The 13,537-nt window shown below is 33.5% G+C and overlaps 1 protein-coding gene across 4 annotated transcripts in view; it reads left to right on the top strand.

The window, feature by feature from the left end:
- LOC140862926 (1-acyl-sn-glycerol-3-phosphate acyltransferase BAT2, chloroplastic-like) overlaps positions 1 to 13,537 on the top strand; it is a 76,895-nt gene that overhangs the window by 62,170 nt on the left and 1,188 nt on the right. Inside the window, exons 1-5 of one of the 4 annotated variants that reach the window (XM_073265954.1) lie at positions 11,018 to 11,184; positions 11,276 to 11,313; positions 11,936 to 12,005; positions 12,769 to 12,966; positions 13,055 to 13,461. In XM_073265954.1, the coding sequence (XP_073122055.1) occupies positions 11,118 to 11,184; positions 11,276 to 11,313; positions 11,936 to 12,005; positions 12,769 to 12,966; positions 13,055 to 13,461 (780 nt within the window). In that variant the 5' untranslated portion in view covers positions 11,018 to 11,117. Of the gene's footprint in view, positions 1 to 11,017; positions 11,185 to 11,275; positions 11,314 to 11,935; positions 12,012 to 12,768; positions 12,967 to 13,054; positions 13,462 to 13,537 lie in introns of those variants that run through there. The other 3 variants (XM_073265951.1, XM_073265955.1, XM_073265952.1) reach the window with 3 other exon arrangements.

Below are 13,537 nucleotides of genomic sequence, written 5' to 3'. Positions count from 1 at the left end.
GGTATTCTATGTCTCTTAACAAAGCGACTAGAAATAAAGTAATTCGATGCTCCAGTATCAATTAAAACAAGTGCAGGAATACCACATAACAAAAAGGTACCTGCCAACATGCGATCGCTTCCCTCAGTAGCCTGATCCTGAGACAGAGCAAACACCTGCCCTTGTGACTGTGGACGGTAACTAGAAGAACTCTGTGGTGCTGGCTGCTGACGTGGAAAAGTATAAGCCTGAGATCCAACCTGTGATCCCGACCTACTAGCAGAACCCATACGCTGAGGACAATCTCTCCGCAGATGTCCCTGCTCACCACAAATATAACAAGCACCAGTAGCCTTCCGACATGAAGCTGCAAGATTCTTCCCACCACAGTGACTGCAAAACTCCTCCTTCTTCTTCTTTTTTCCGAAACGGAATGTACCTCGTGAACCACGAGAACCAGATGAAGTAGTAGTAGAAGAAGAAGACATAGGTCCAGATTGCACAACCGATTGAGCCCTAGGCCCAAGAGATCCACTAGGTTGTCCTGGCATCATCAACTATGCCCGCCTATTGTTGTTCTCCACTTGACGGCAACGGTTCACCAAAGTCTCATAAGATGTCGGATCATCACAGACGATAACTTATGAGTAGATATCTTGATTCAAGCCTTGCATAAAGATATCATACTTGGACGCATCACTGTCATTAATATGAGAACTGAAAGGTAGCAGATCAAGAAATCGTTGCTGATATTGATCAATATCATTGATCCTTGCCTCAGAGTCAGCAACTCCATAGATTGTGCTTGACGAACAGCTGGAGGAAAATATAGTTTCTGAAACTGCTGACAGAAATCCCACTAAGTCACCTGTCCTCTCTCAGTACGTGCCTGAGTAGCTTTGGCATCCCACCATAAGCGTGCTCGATCCTCTAGAACAAATTCTAGAACTTCCAGTTTCTGCTCTTCAGTGCACTCGAAAGCTCAAAAAGCACTCTCGAGTTTAGACATCCAACCTCTTGCCTGTTCAGGATTCTCGCCTCCCACCAAGGGTTTTGGTCCTACGTGCATGAACTTATTGATAGTGTAGTGACGTCTACCCTCCTGAGGACGATACTGATCATCACGATGGCGATGATGACGATGATGACCACCTCCCTGGCCAACACTACCATGACTCTCGTCAGCCATATCCTGAAAATAATTGCACATTAAAATCCCAAATGCGCAATAATTACTCAAGACTAATTCTAAATCCCAAGTACTAATTCCCAAAATCTATGCATGCTCTGATACCAAAAATGTAGTGACCCTGCATGGAATCACCTACTAACTGACAACTAATAGCATGCATTAAGCAAAATACTTAACAGAGTAAAACGTGCGAAAACATAATCCATAAATTACATATCAGCTTAGTAAAATATATCTAGGCTTAATACTGTAGTGATACAACCATATCGAAAAACTTAAATGTAAACATTATACAGCTATATCGAATCCTGCTGTATAATTAACTCCTCAAGGCTCCTGCTCCCTAGTCCTGCCTTGAACTACCAGCTCCGTCCATCCTGCGACCTGCCCCGTGGAATAGGGTGTCCAAGATAACAACTAGGACGTGAGCGCTAACGCCCAGTATATAAACATGAGTAAACATATGTATATAATGCATGCAACATGATGACTGGTAAATGGTCATCTGAAAAGTCATGCTCAGTACCGGTGCCACATGAGTGCTGCCATCGCATGGATCAACCTCTGGGTGCAATCACACTCATCTAGTACACCAGAGTAGTTAGACATACATGTCCCGCCGTCGCGGTACTCTCAGTGACAGACTATCGAGTATAGAGCTGAGCGGCTCTATAATCAGGTATAACAAGGTATAGGCTCAACGTGTATATGCACATGACATATGAGTATAGAAAGCGGTAAATCATATATCATGCCATATAATAATGCCAAATAAATGCAACATATAAACATGAATACTCGCTGGCAATCTCAGTCAATGTGTACGTACCTCTAGGCTAGTTCAAGTATAGTAAATCCTAGGTTCCAAGCCTATATTCAAAAGTTCACCGTATCACTACACAATTTTTATAAGCCTTAACTAAGCTAATAAGTACTCCCAAAACTTAAATCGATTCCCGGACCATACCTTCGTCCGTAGATAGCCCTTTGGAGTCGCTAGTCCCGGATGACTATAATCACACCTTGGTTATTCCAGAACCTCTATTATAACCGATAGGGCCCTCAAGTGTATAAATCACTCTATATAACTGATCGAAGAAGGAAACTCGGAATTCATATTTGAAAATGAACTCCGGAGACCCCTTTTTATAGCCAAAATTTTCGGACACGAACGTTGCATCCGTTCGGGTTCGTTGCGTCCGTTCCTGCATGTTTGACACTTGTCAAAACTCGTAGCTTAGTCATCAGGCCACCTCATGTCTGCCTGTATCTCAAGGAACGTTGCGTCCGTTGAGGAACGTTGCGTCCGTTCTGCCCCTCCATCGTTGCGTCCGATGACCAACGGAAGCTCCGTTCGTCAAATCATCTTTTTAGTTTATTAAGCGCCAAAATTGGTTAATGACTAACCCTTAATCATGTTTAACATATTATTACCTAAAAATGGGTTCTCGGTTACTACAGGTTGACATTTTCTCAACCCACCTAAAAGGTGGGCTAGCCGCACCGCACCGCCTAATGGGGGGTTTGGGTGGGTTGCGGGTGGCCCAGCGAAACCCGCCAAATTACACATAGGCCGGTTGGATTGGCTCATCCCACCATCTAAAATAGGTCTTTTGGGTTGATATTTTTCTAACCCGCCTATAAGGTGGGCCAGCCCTCCCCGCTCTGCCTAATGGAGGGTTGGGGTGGGTTGCAGGCCCGTCCCACCATCTAAAATAGGTCTGTTGGGTTGATAGTTTTCTAACCTGCCTAAAAGGTGGGCCAGCCCACCCCGCTCTGCCTAATGGTGTGTTGCAAAGCATTGTGGGTTGGCCCGTCCCATTAGGCCGTTTTGACACCTTTAAATATAATAACGATTTTATCGGTCAAATAAATGTTAAAAATATATATATGTTTTTATTTTAAATATAAATAGAATCAAAATATTAATAATTATAATTCCACGATTTTAAGAAAAATGTTTTTCTAACCCAAAAAATAAAAATAAAAAATTTGACCATCTGACTTCTCAAACCAAACGGATTCATAATAAATGCTAACATGTCTATTAGCTCATTAAAAAATGGGTTAATTGCCAATCACTCCCTAAACCAAACTTATTTATAAATTCCTACATAAATAAAACTTACTTTCAACTCCCTGGAGAGAGAAATTTTTGTTTCTAAATACCAATTTTACCTTTATCTCTTAAAAAAAATGAGAGAATGGATAATAAAAACAAAACTAATCCAAATAGTATATATATAAAAATTCAAATTAAAATCAAAGAACATAAACCATATCATATACATGCTTATGTTGATACAGGAGCAAGTATGTGTTTAGGAAGCAAGCATATACTTCCAAATCATTATTGGAAGAAATACGATAAAGGATTAAAAGTTCGAATAGGAGATGGATCAATAATCATGCTTAATACAGTAGCAGAAAAATTAAAAATAGAAATAGAAGAAACAAAATTTGTAATACCCATTATATATCAAATAGAATCAGGAATGGACATTATAATAGGAAATAAATTTTTAAGAGAATATCTTCCATTTACACAATTTGAAGATCACATAACTTTAAACAAAGGATCATCAATGATTTACATTCCCAAAATACGAACAGCATTTCGCGTAGGAAATGAAGGATTTACAAAGAATTTTCATAAACGAAATACAAATCCAATAGAACTAAAAATAGAAAATATTTTAACGATTAATCCTGAAAAAGAAATCATGAGAAAATTTCATGATATATGTTCTGAAAATTCTCAGGACAAAATTAAGAAAAGAAAACAATTCATTGCTTCAATAAAACTCAAAGACCCTAATATCACAATCCGTGAAGCACCAATAAGATGTAACATGGATGATGTAAAAATATTTGAAAAAGAAGTTCAAGAATTATTAAAACTTAAGATAATCATCCCTAGTAAAAGTCCACACTCTTCACCAGCCTTTTATGTCAGTAAGAAAGATACTGATAAGAAAATAATGATAATTGATTATCGAAATATGAATAAAGTAACAATTATGGATGGATATTATATCCCAAATAAGAATGATTTACTATCTTATATAGGAGAAATGAAATATTTTTCCAGTTTAGATTGTAAATCAGGATTCTGGCAAATTCAACTAGAACCACAAACACAATTACTTACAGCATTCAGTTGTCCAAAAGGACAGTATCAATGGACTGTATTACCTTTCGGACTTAAACAAGCACCAGGTATCTTTCAAAGATATATGGATGAATCTTTTAAATCATATATAGATTTTTGTTGTGTTTATATAGATGACATATTAATTTATTCAAAAACACTAGATCAACATTATAAAGATCTCATGACAGTTTTAGATATTTGTCATAAATATGGAATTATACTTTTTGAAAAGAAAGCACAATTATTCAAAACAAAAATAAATTATTTAGGATTACAAATAGAAGATGGAAAACATTGTTTACAACCGCATATACTTAAGAAAATTCATGATTTTCCTAGTGAAATCAAGGATAAAGATCAATTAAGAAGATTTTTAGGATTATTAACTTATTCTGGAAATTACATTAAGAAACTTGCAGAAATCAGAAAACCTCTTCAGGTAAAACTTAAACAGGACTATAAGTAGAAATGGTCGAAAGAAGATACTAATTACATAGACACTATTAAAAAGAAAATAATTAGTAATCTTCCTGAATTATATTTTCCTTCAAATAAAGATATAATAATAATTGAAACAGACGCTTCAAATGAATACTGGGGAGCATGTTTAAAAGCTTATACTGGAGAAAGAAATTTAGAAAAACTTACTAAAACAGCTACTAGAAATAATGAAGAATTATGCAACTATACATCAGGAACTTTTCAAGGTGCACAATTAAATTATCATTCGAATGAAAAAGAATTATTAGCTTTAATATTCACAATTAGAACTTATGAAATTTATCTTATTTCTAAACCGTTTTTAGTAAGAACAGATAATATGAATTTAACATATTTCAAAACAAGGAAAATATCAAGAAATGCAGGGAGAAATGCAGCAAGGCTAATTAGATGGCAATTGGAATTGAACCATTATCAGTTCGAGATCCAACATATCAAAGGAACGGATAATTCATTACCCGATGCATTAACCAGAGAACTTCATCCAAACTATACTATCCGTAGTAACGGAATAACAAAGGAGATCCTAAGTGATCCAAAAAATGACTGTGAGTCATCCGAACATGCCTCAGAAAACATGGGGAATATAAATTGATGAAATGAGATTTATATTCAGAAACATGAATTATTTTATGATTTTCAGTCATCCGAACATGCCTCAGAAAGCATGGGAAATATAAATTAATGAAATGAGATTTATATTCAGAAACATAAATTACTCTTTGAGTAAAATAATCAATTTAAGATTGATTCAATTCTTGCAAAAGAATTTATAAATGCAATGATACGAATAATAAAACTATCCGAATTACTCACGAAAAGAGTTATTTTACTAACCATTATATATATAAATATGTTTTCTTGTGCAGAGTATAATCAAGAGGGAGCAACTAAGTCAATTAAAGGAACAATTGATTGAATTGCAGGAAGAAATTCAAATTCTTCAACTAAAAGAAAGGAATTTGAGTAGAAAAATTCAAAGGACAGAAGAAAAGATGACAACTTCATCATCATCATCCTCACCAAGAACATCAATCAAAATGGCAACTCCATTTGACAAAATAATGGAGATAAAAGAGAAACAGTCAGTGGTCACAGCCAACACTGACAAAGAAAAAGAAAAGAAAAAAGAACCGGTGGACACAGCCAGCACCGAGAAAAATAAAAAAGAAGAAAGGACGTTTAAAAGTGCCCTTGAAAAGAAAGAAAGAAAGATGGTCAATCTGCGACCACAAAAACCAATTTTTGAAAAAACAAATTTTTCAGAAAAACTCAAGACTGAATTCTTTGAAACACTAAACTATTTGAGAATAGCCAAACCATCTGCAGAATCTTGGCTACAAACTTGTGACACACAGAGCATATCAAGAGCAAGAACACTGCAAGGTGCTCCAGCGCATGAAGTCGTAAGATTCTTTTCAAATGGATTATTAAATGGATTGGAAGTCAGTCCCAACAATCAAGAAATAGAACTATTTCCATATCAGTTGAGAAATAGTATCATCCAGTTCAAGAAAGCAGTCTTTAAGGACGATCCAGTATTAACATTGAGTATTCACTCAACCCTTCCAGATTGGGATGATAACAAATTCTATCAACCAATGGTATATATTCAATGTCGAAAACAAAAAGACAAGTTCTTATTCGAAGGATCAAATGAAGAGAAACCAGTAATGGATATCTCAACACTTCCTGAGATAAGAATAAAGATATTGATTGATATGATCTCAAAGGCAAGAAAGATTGATGGAAACTCAAAGGTTAAAATAAATTTTGCAACCAGTAAAATTTTATTAACCACTGGACACAAGGAGACAATCCAAAAGAAAGAACAAGCCATGTTAGCTCAATTCGAAGCTCCAATCTATGAAGCAAGAGTTGACATGACCCGAGAAACCCAACAAATGTTATGTTAAAGACTAAGAACAATGATTTCCACTCATAAATGTGGACATTGCCAACCCATTCAGACAGAAGAAGCAGATGTCAAAGAGGACAAACCAGCTGTCAAAGAAGACAAACCAATAAAGAAATGGTCCGAATGCACCAGTGATTCAGAGAGTGACACAATGTAAAAACAAATGAAATCGTGGACCACACCACATGTTAAAGGCATCCACTCAGATGTAAAATGAGCTGTTTCTATTATGTAGTGTCGGGTGGTCCCCCTCTTTTCTTTTATTTTTAATTATGTATGCGTTTCTCCACGCCTATAAAAGGAGATATTTTGTGCTGTAAAAGAGAAAGTGAAGTTTGAGTATCTCTCTCTTCTTAAAGTTTCTTACAATCTGGTTCATACAAGGCGTATGAAAACTATCAGAAACTAAGAAACATAAAATAGAAACAAAATAAGCCTTATGGCTAATAACTAAACAAGCAGGGCGTAAGAAGGATAAGGTTGGAAACCAATCATTGAATATTCATGGTTAAGAGTAAACCTGGAGATCCATAAAGCAAGTACCAGTTGATCAAGTGATCGTTAAGGGAAAGCAAAGATTTGGCCTCTGCTCAAAACCAAGATTCATTCAAACAAGGTAACCTTCCTAAACCTTTTGCAGCCCTTAATTCAAAGAAATAGTCAAAATACATTAATCACGTCATCATCCTTTATAAGAAATGGAAGATTAATAATAAAAAACTGGTTCGAAATAGAAGATGATCATGAATATGATACATTTCGTGAATATCGTTTAAATACTTCTGATTTAACCATATTTGAATCAATTTATCAACTAAAATTTGTATTAATAGCCCATGAATGGAACCAAACTAATATGAAAACATTTATCTGTTATAAATGAATCAGATCTATAAATCCATGAATCAGATCTGTAAATCCATGAATAAGAAAATTCATAAGAATTTGAAGAATTTCGCAACCTGGTATCAGAGCTTAAATAAAGCAGATTATTAATGCCTGGATTAACTTTAGATATTGAGATTAAAAATTTATTTGATAAAATAATCTTACTAAAATATTTACGTCAAATAGATCAATTATGAAATAAAATAAAAGATCTCCAAACCTTTTATTTCAAAAATCATAAAAAAGAACATTTTTCAAGCAACTGGAAAATGATAATTCAAATTTCTGAAAACGATGAAATTGAAGACATAACAATATGTTATGAATAAGAACAAACTTTTTTATCGAAATCCGATCAACAAAAACAAAATAATAAAAGTAACAATTTTTACTAAATGGAAAATGTATGAAAATACAAAAATGAATATCTTTAATTTATATTCTCAAAATATAAATTTTGATATAGAAAATTGTGAAAACAATTTGAAACATCTTAAAAATTGTCAATCTTCAATTGATAGTTTCGAAGATTTTCAGAATTTATTAGAACAGATAGATTCAACAAAAAGGCTTTTAATAGCCTTAAGAAAATTAAGAAGTTCTATCATCTGTTAAAATGACAGAAGTAACAATTCCAAATCAAAACAACCTGGTCGATGAATCTGAAGAATCTGAAGAAAACCAAGAGTATAATTTGAATATTATATTCAATCAAAGTAAGTTTGCTGAAATACAGAAAACAAGGTTTTCTAATTCAAAAACAAATCTAATAGACCAACCAGGAATACTAAGTAAGATTTCAAATTTTATTAATCTCAAAAAAAATTTAATTTATTATTTGATTCGTACAAAAGAATGATCTTGTAAAATAAATAACGAATCAAGGTCTAATACTCTGAAGTTATTAACAACTCAAAATATTAATATCATCATGGCAAAAGCCAGTGAAAAAGAACGATCTGAACTGAAATATGTTCATATCGGAGGAATTGAAATAATAATATCAGCTCACTATCGAGAAGGAATAGATACACCAATTGAAATAACAGTTCGTGACAAAAGAATACGTAATTTCGAGGATTCTATCCTTGGAAAAATTAAAGGAAATTTATGTTACAAAAAGATGAAATTTTGTATTTATCCACAATACAATATATCTTTTTTTGATAAAAACATAAATGACGTTTTAACATTAGATTATTACTTTTATAGAAATAATCTTATGTTAACAGAAAACCATCCGATCAATATAAACTATGTTGTCGGTTTAGCAATAAGTAATAATTCTCAAACAGGAATAATTTTAACAAAACCAACTATTTCTGTTGAAAGAATGTTTGAAAATATTACAAGAATTGAATACCCTCGAAAAGCATTTATTGAAGAAATAAATCCCTATAAAATATGGAGTTCAGATGACCTCCAAATCACAAAACAGTCTGTACCAAGAAGATCATTATCATTTGCTAGAAATGATGAAGATTTTCTTGATAAGATTGGAACCATGAATCAAAATATTCTTAAAATTAAACAAGCTATTGTTAATGAGTCAACCTCATCGCAATGGCGTCCTTAATAAAATTAGAAAAAGATCTAGGAGATTTAGAAAATAATATTAATAAGATCAATCTATCAATACAATAATTAGAGAAGAATTTCAAAGAATATATTGATTTAGCAACGACTAGATTAATAATTGAACAAGAAAGATATAGTAATGAAATATTAAACTATCTTAAGGAAGTTCTTCCAATAGATAAAGGGAAAAGAAAAATGGAAGAAGAACCACCATTCAAAATTGAATCATGGTATAGAAATCCTCTTAGTTATGACAAACATAAGTATGGAGATGTTTAGTGAAACCGACTCATCTGATTTTGAACAAATAGGAGTAAATACAGAAGAATTATATCATTCACACCAGGACTCAGAACAATACAGAGATATGGATATTTCAGAATCAGAATCTGAAAATGATTCTAGACCACGATTAAATCTACGAACGAATGTAGAAGGTAGTGGTGGAAGAGATGGTGAAGAATTTAAATATAACAGAGACCAATACTCTGGATCTTATAAAGATGTTAGAGATATTCTTAGAGAATAAAAAACATCAGGATTTGTGAAACAAAATATCTTAGATTTAGGTTGTTCAACAACCAAAGAAAGAAAATCAAAGATAGATCATTGGGCAAATGAACTATCAGTACAAATTCAATTAACACCATTATTAGACAAAAGTGAGAATATTCAAGTTTTAACTCATGGGATGATAAAAATGACACTGGTAGGAGCAGTAAGAACTTGGGCTGAAAACCTAGTAATTACTAATCTACCACAAGGAATGACAAGACATCGATATTTCGAACTATTTGTTGATGCCTTGTACCAAGAATTTTTAGGAGTTTCTAATAATGATGCTAATTTGGTAGCTAAAAATATAGAACAAAATAGAGCAATCTTTATATTAGATAATATTAAATTATGCAATTTATGTTACTTAGAAGAATTTATTTGTGATTATGAAACAAACTATTATCAATTAATAGATGCTGATAAAAATGAACATTATAAACTAAGTATCTTTAATAAGATACCTAATATACCAATACATAGTAAAGATGAATTCTTAACTAGTCCTTATGCTAAAACTTTAGGAGGAGCTATTAAATTCATCAAAGACATAATAACAAAGAAATGTCATGAAGTAATACTAAATAAAAGAATCTCTAAATCCTACAAACAAAACAATAAACTTTGTTGTGACAAAATGAAATTCACAGTAAAAGAATACGGTTGCAAAATAAACATGTCACACAAATATTTAAAACGACAGAAACAGAATAAATTTAATAAACCTTATAAATCTTTTAATAAAAAATTTATTCCCTATAAGAAAAAGAAATTTAAAAAGAATTTCTTCAGAAAAACCTTATAAAAGAAAATTTTATAAAAAGTTTGATAACAAAAAACCACCTTGCCCAAAGGGTAAAGAAAAGAATTGCACATGTTGGTTGTGCAACGAAGAAGGACATTATGCGAATGAATGTCCAAAACGAAATGAAAAGAAAAATAAAATTAAATTTCTTGAAGAAATATATACTATTGGATTCTATTCCGTAGAAACAATTGAATTTTCATCCGACGATGAAAATATTTATTATCTTGATGAATCAAGTGAATCAGATTTTGAATCCGATTCCACATTTGATAATTCAAGAAATAATAATGATTAAAATAACGACAAGGATATTTTTGAAAAAACAAATATAGGAAGTGAATTGAAAATTATATTACCCTTAAAAAATGGTGACTTCTTGGAAAAATTTTGGAAGAACCAATTTTATTTCTTATTTTTTTTTGAGGAGGGAAGAACAAATTAAAGAAACAAAGAAAAGTAATTTGGCACAATTCTCAATGCGGAAAGTTTTGGAGATGAAAATTTGAGCGACCCGAAGTCTCGAAATCCCCTCGAACAACGAGAAATGGAGCTCTCATTGCAATTGAGCCGTATCCACTTCCCCACGGTTTCATCGTCTCCACTTCACCCATGTGAGCTCTCTGTGTTCCCAACAATCTAATCCATATTTGCTGTTCAATGAATTCAATTTTATGGAATTATTTTTTTTTCTTGATTTTGTAGCCAAAAGAGTACATGGGTTCTTTGCTCCTAGTCGATCAGTAAGTTCCCAACTTCTCTCTTGTATTGGTTTATTCGTGTTTGATTAGTATGAGTTCTACTTTTGAACTTTTCTTTAGATTCTTTAGATTAGATATTTTGGTTACAGAAGAAATTTGTTGTTAATCAACTGTTGGAATGATGATTTCCATCCTTGATTGTTTCTCACCGTATCTTTCTATGTTATTATGTTTCTTGTGGGGGAAAGAGACAATCACGCGGCTTTGATGAATTTGATGAGATTTTCTTGGTTGCAGGCTCATAGCTTGTTGAGTGGTTAATCAGCGGTGTATCAGGCTTTATAATATTGCACGTTCACTAGTAGATTTACGTAAAGATCCAGATGCTTTTTGTGATTCTTTTTACCAGTTATCTGCTATTTTATTTGATTTGCACAGAATGAAGGAGTTAAGCTACTAGTCATAGTAATGGAATCGGGAATCGGCATGCCGAGAAAAAAATGTTGCACATAGCTCGCATACGTATTTGAGTGTTAAGGAGTGCGTGTAAGGATTGATCATGTATTGGCAGGCATCCTAGGGACAAATATGCTAATTAGTGTTATTTTTCTTATACCTTCCAACATTATGCCATTTTAATGTTGCTGGATATTGATGCAAGCAGTTGGGCTCTGGTCATGGATCTTGCTTCGGACGCATTCGTCTTAGTAAACGACCAAATCAGAGATTTTCAAGTAATTGTGAGTTGATGTTCAATTTATATGTTTTTTGTTAGCTTCTTGAATGGTGTTTTTCGGTCTTGAGGCATAATGTTGCTGATCCTTCTTAAAGAGGGTTTCATTGTAGGAACAAAGTATCATCTGATCATTCAACACATTTGAACTGTGAAAAACCGTAGATTCTGCTGAAGAATTCTGAAAATAGTCTTTTTTTCACTGTTCTGTTTCTCTTCCAATATTTATGGAACAAAATGTGACCAATTAACCAACCAGTAAAACTACTTGTTACAAATAACGTCTTGTTGTTGCATTCACGTTCTGTTATTGTGCTTGTCTTCTTGAATATGGACTTACCTTATTTAAAAAAAGTGAATAGATTTTCAGCAAGAAATTAGATCGATGGTTGGCCATCAATGTATTATGTGTCAAATGTTTTATTAATCAGTTGATAAACAGAAAGTATTTATGTTAGGTCTGTTTTAAGAATTTTTATGCTAAATAACTTTTGCGCAGAAGTCAGAACAAAGTTTTCAATTTGTCGCTACATGCCACACCATTTAGCTCTATTTGCATTATCAATACATAAGGTTATGAGGACAACATCCATTTCACTTTTATTTGGCTGTACTGTTAGAGATCATGAGTCTGTTAACTGTTGGTTCTGATAGAATGTTAACAGTAACTGATTTTGAGTCTCTTCGCTGTTGGTTCTGACATCTGATAAAATGTAAACTGGATATTTTTTTAATTTGTATTATGTCCATGTTCTCACATGCAGGTTGTCTTCCACATGAAGCGAGATTTGATTTGAGAAGAACCTTTCATCCACCTCAGAGCTCTCTGTATGATGAACCAGGCTCCAGTATAATGTGTAATGGTTGTGCTTGTCAGAGATGGGACAAATTGTCGAGAGACGTAGTTGTTAGATCTGAACTAGCAGGGACTGGATCCACTCAAGACATGCATGCATTTTCAGGTGCTCTACTAGTCCTTTTAAGTTTCAATTGAATTTATAAATTATCCTCTCTTATCCTCACCGCTTCTCTTTATAACCTTTGATTTAGAGATTTGGTCGAATTCAAAGGTCAGAGGAATTTGCTTTTACGCTATTACAGCGTTTGCTGCAATCATTTTGTTCGTGCCTATGTTCCTCGAGCATCCTTTCGTGCTCATGTTCGACCGATACCGTAGAAAAGTGCATTATCTGGTTGCCAAAACATGGGCATTTCTTACTGTTGCGCCCTTTGTCAAGATTGAGTATGAAGGATTGGAGAATCTGCCTGCAACAGATACCCCTGCTGTATATGTTTCCAATCACCAAAGCTTTTTAGACATATATGCTCTTCTTACTCTTGGGAAATGTTTCAAATTCATCAGCAAAACTTCAGTTTTTCTCTATCCAATTATCGGATGGGCCATGTTTCTGCTCGGTGTCATTCCTCTGAAGCGCATGGATAGCAAGAGTCAGTTTGTACGGGTCTTCTCAAAATCTTATTTCATGTTATAAGAAGTCTGTTAATTGTTGAATGACTAATGACTAACAGAAA

Source organism: Henckelia pumila, chromosome 4, assembly GCF_033568475.1.
Source record: "Henckelia pumila isolate YLH828 chromosome 4, ASM3356847v2, whole genome shotgun sequence".
NCBI lineage: Eukaryota > Viridiplantae > Streptophyta > Magnoliopsida > Lamiales > Gesneriaceae > Henckelia > Henckelia pumila.
Note: the sequence above shows the minus strand (reverse complement) of the source record. Positions and strands in the feature narration are given on the sequence as shown.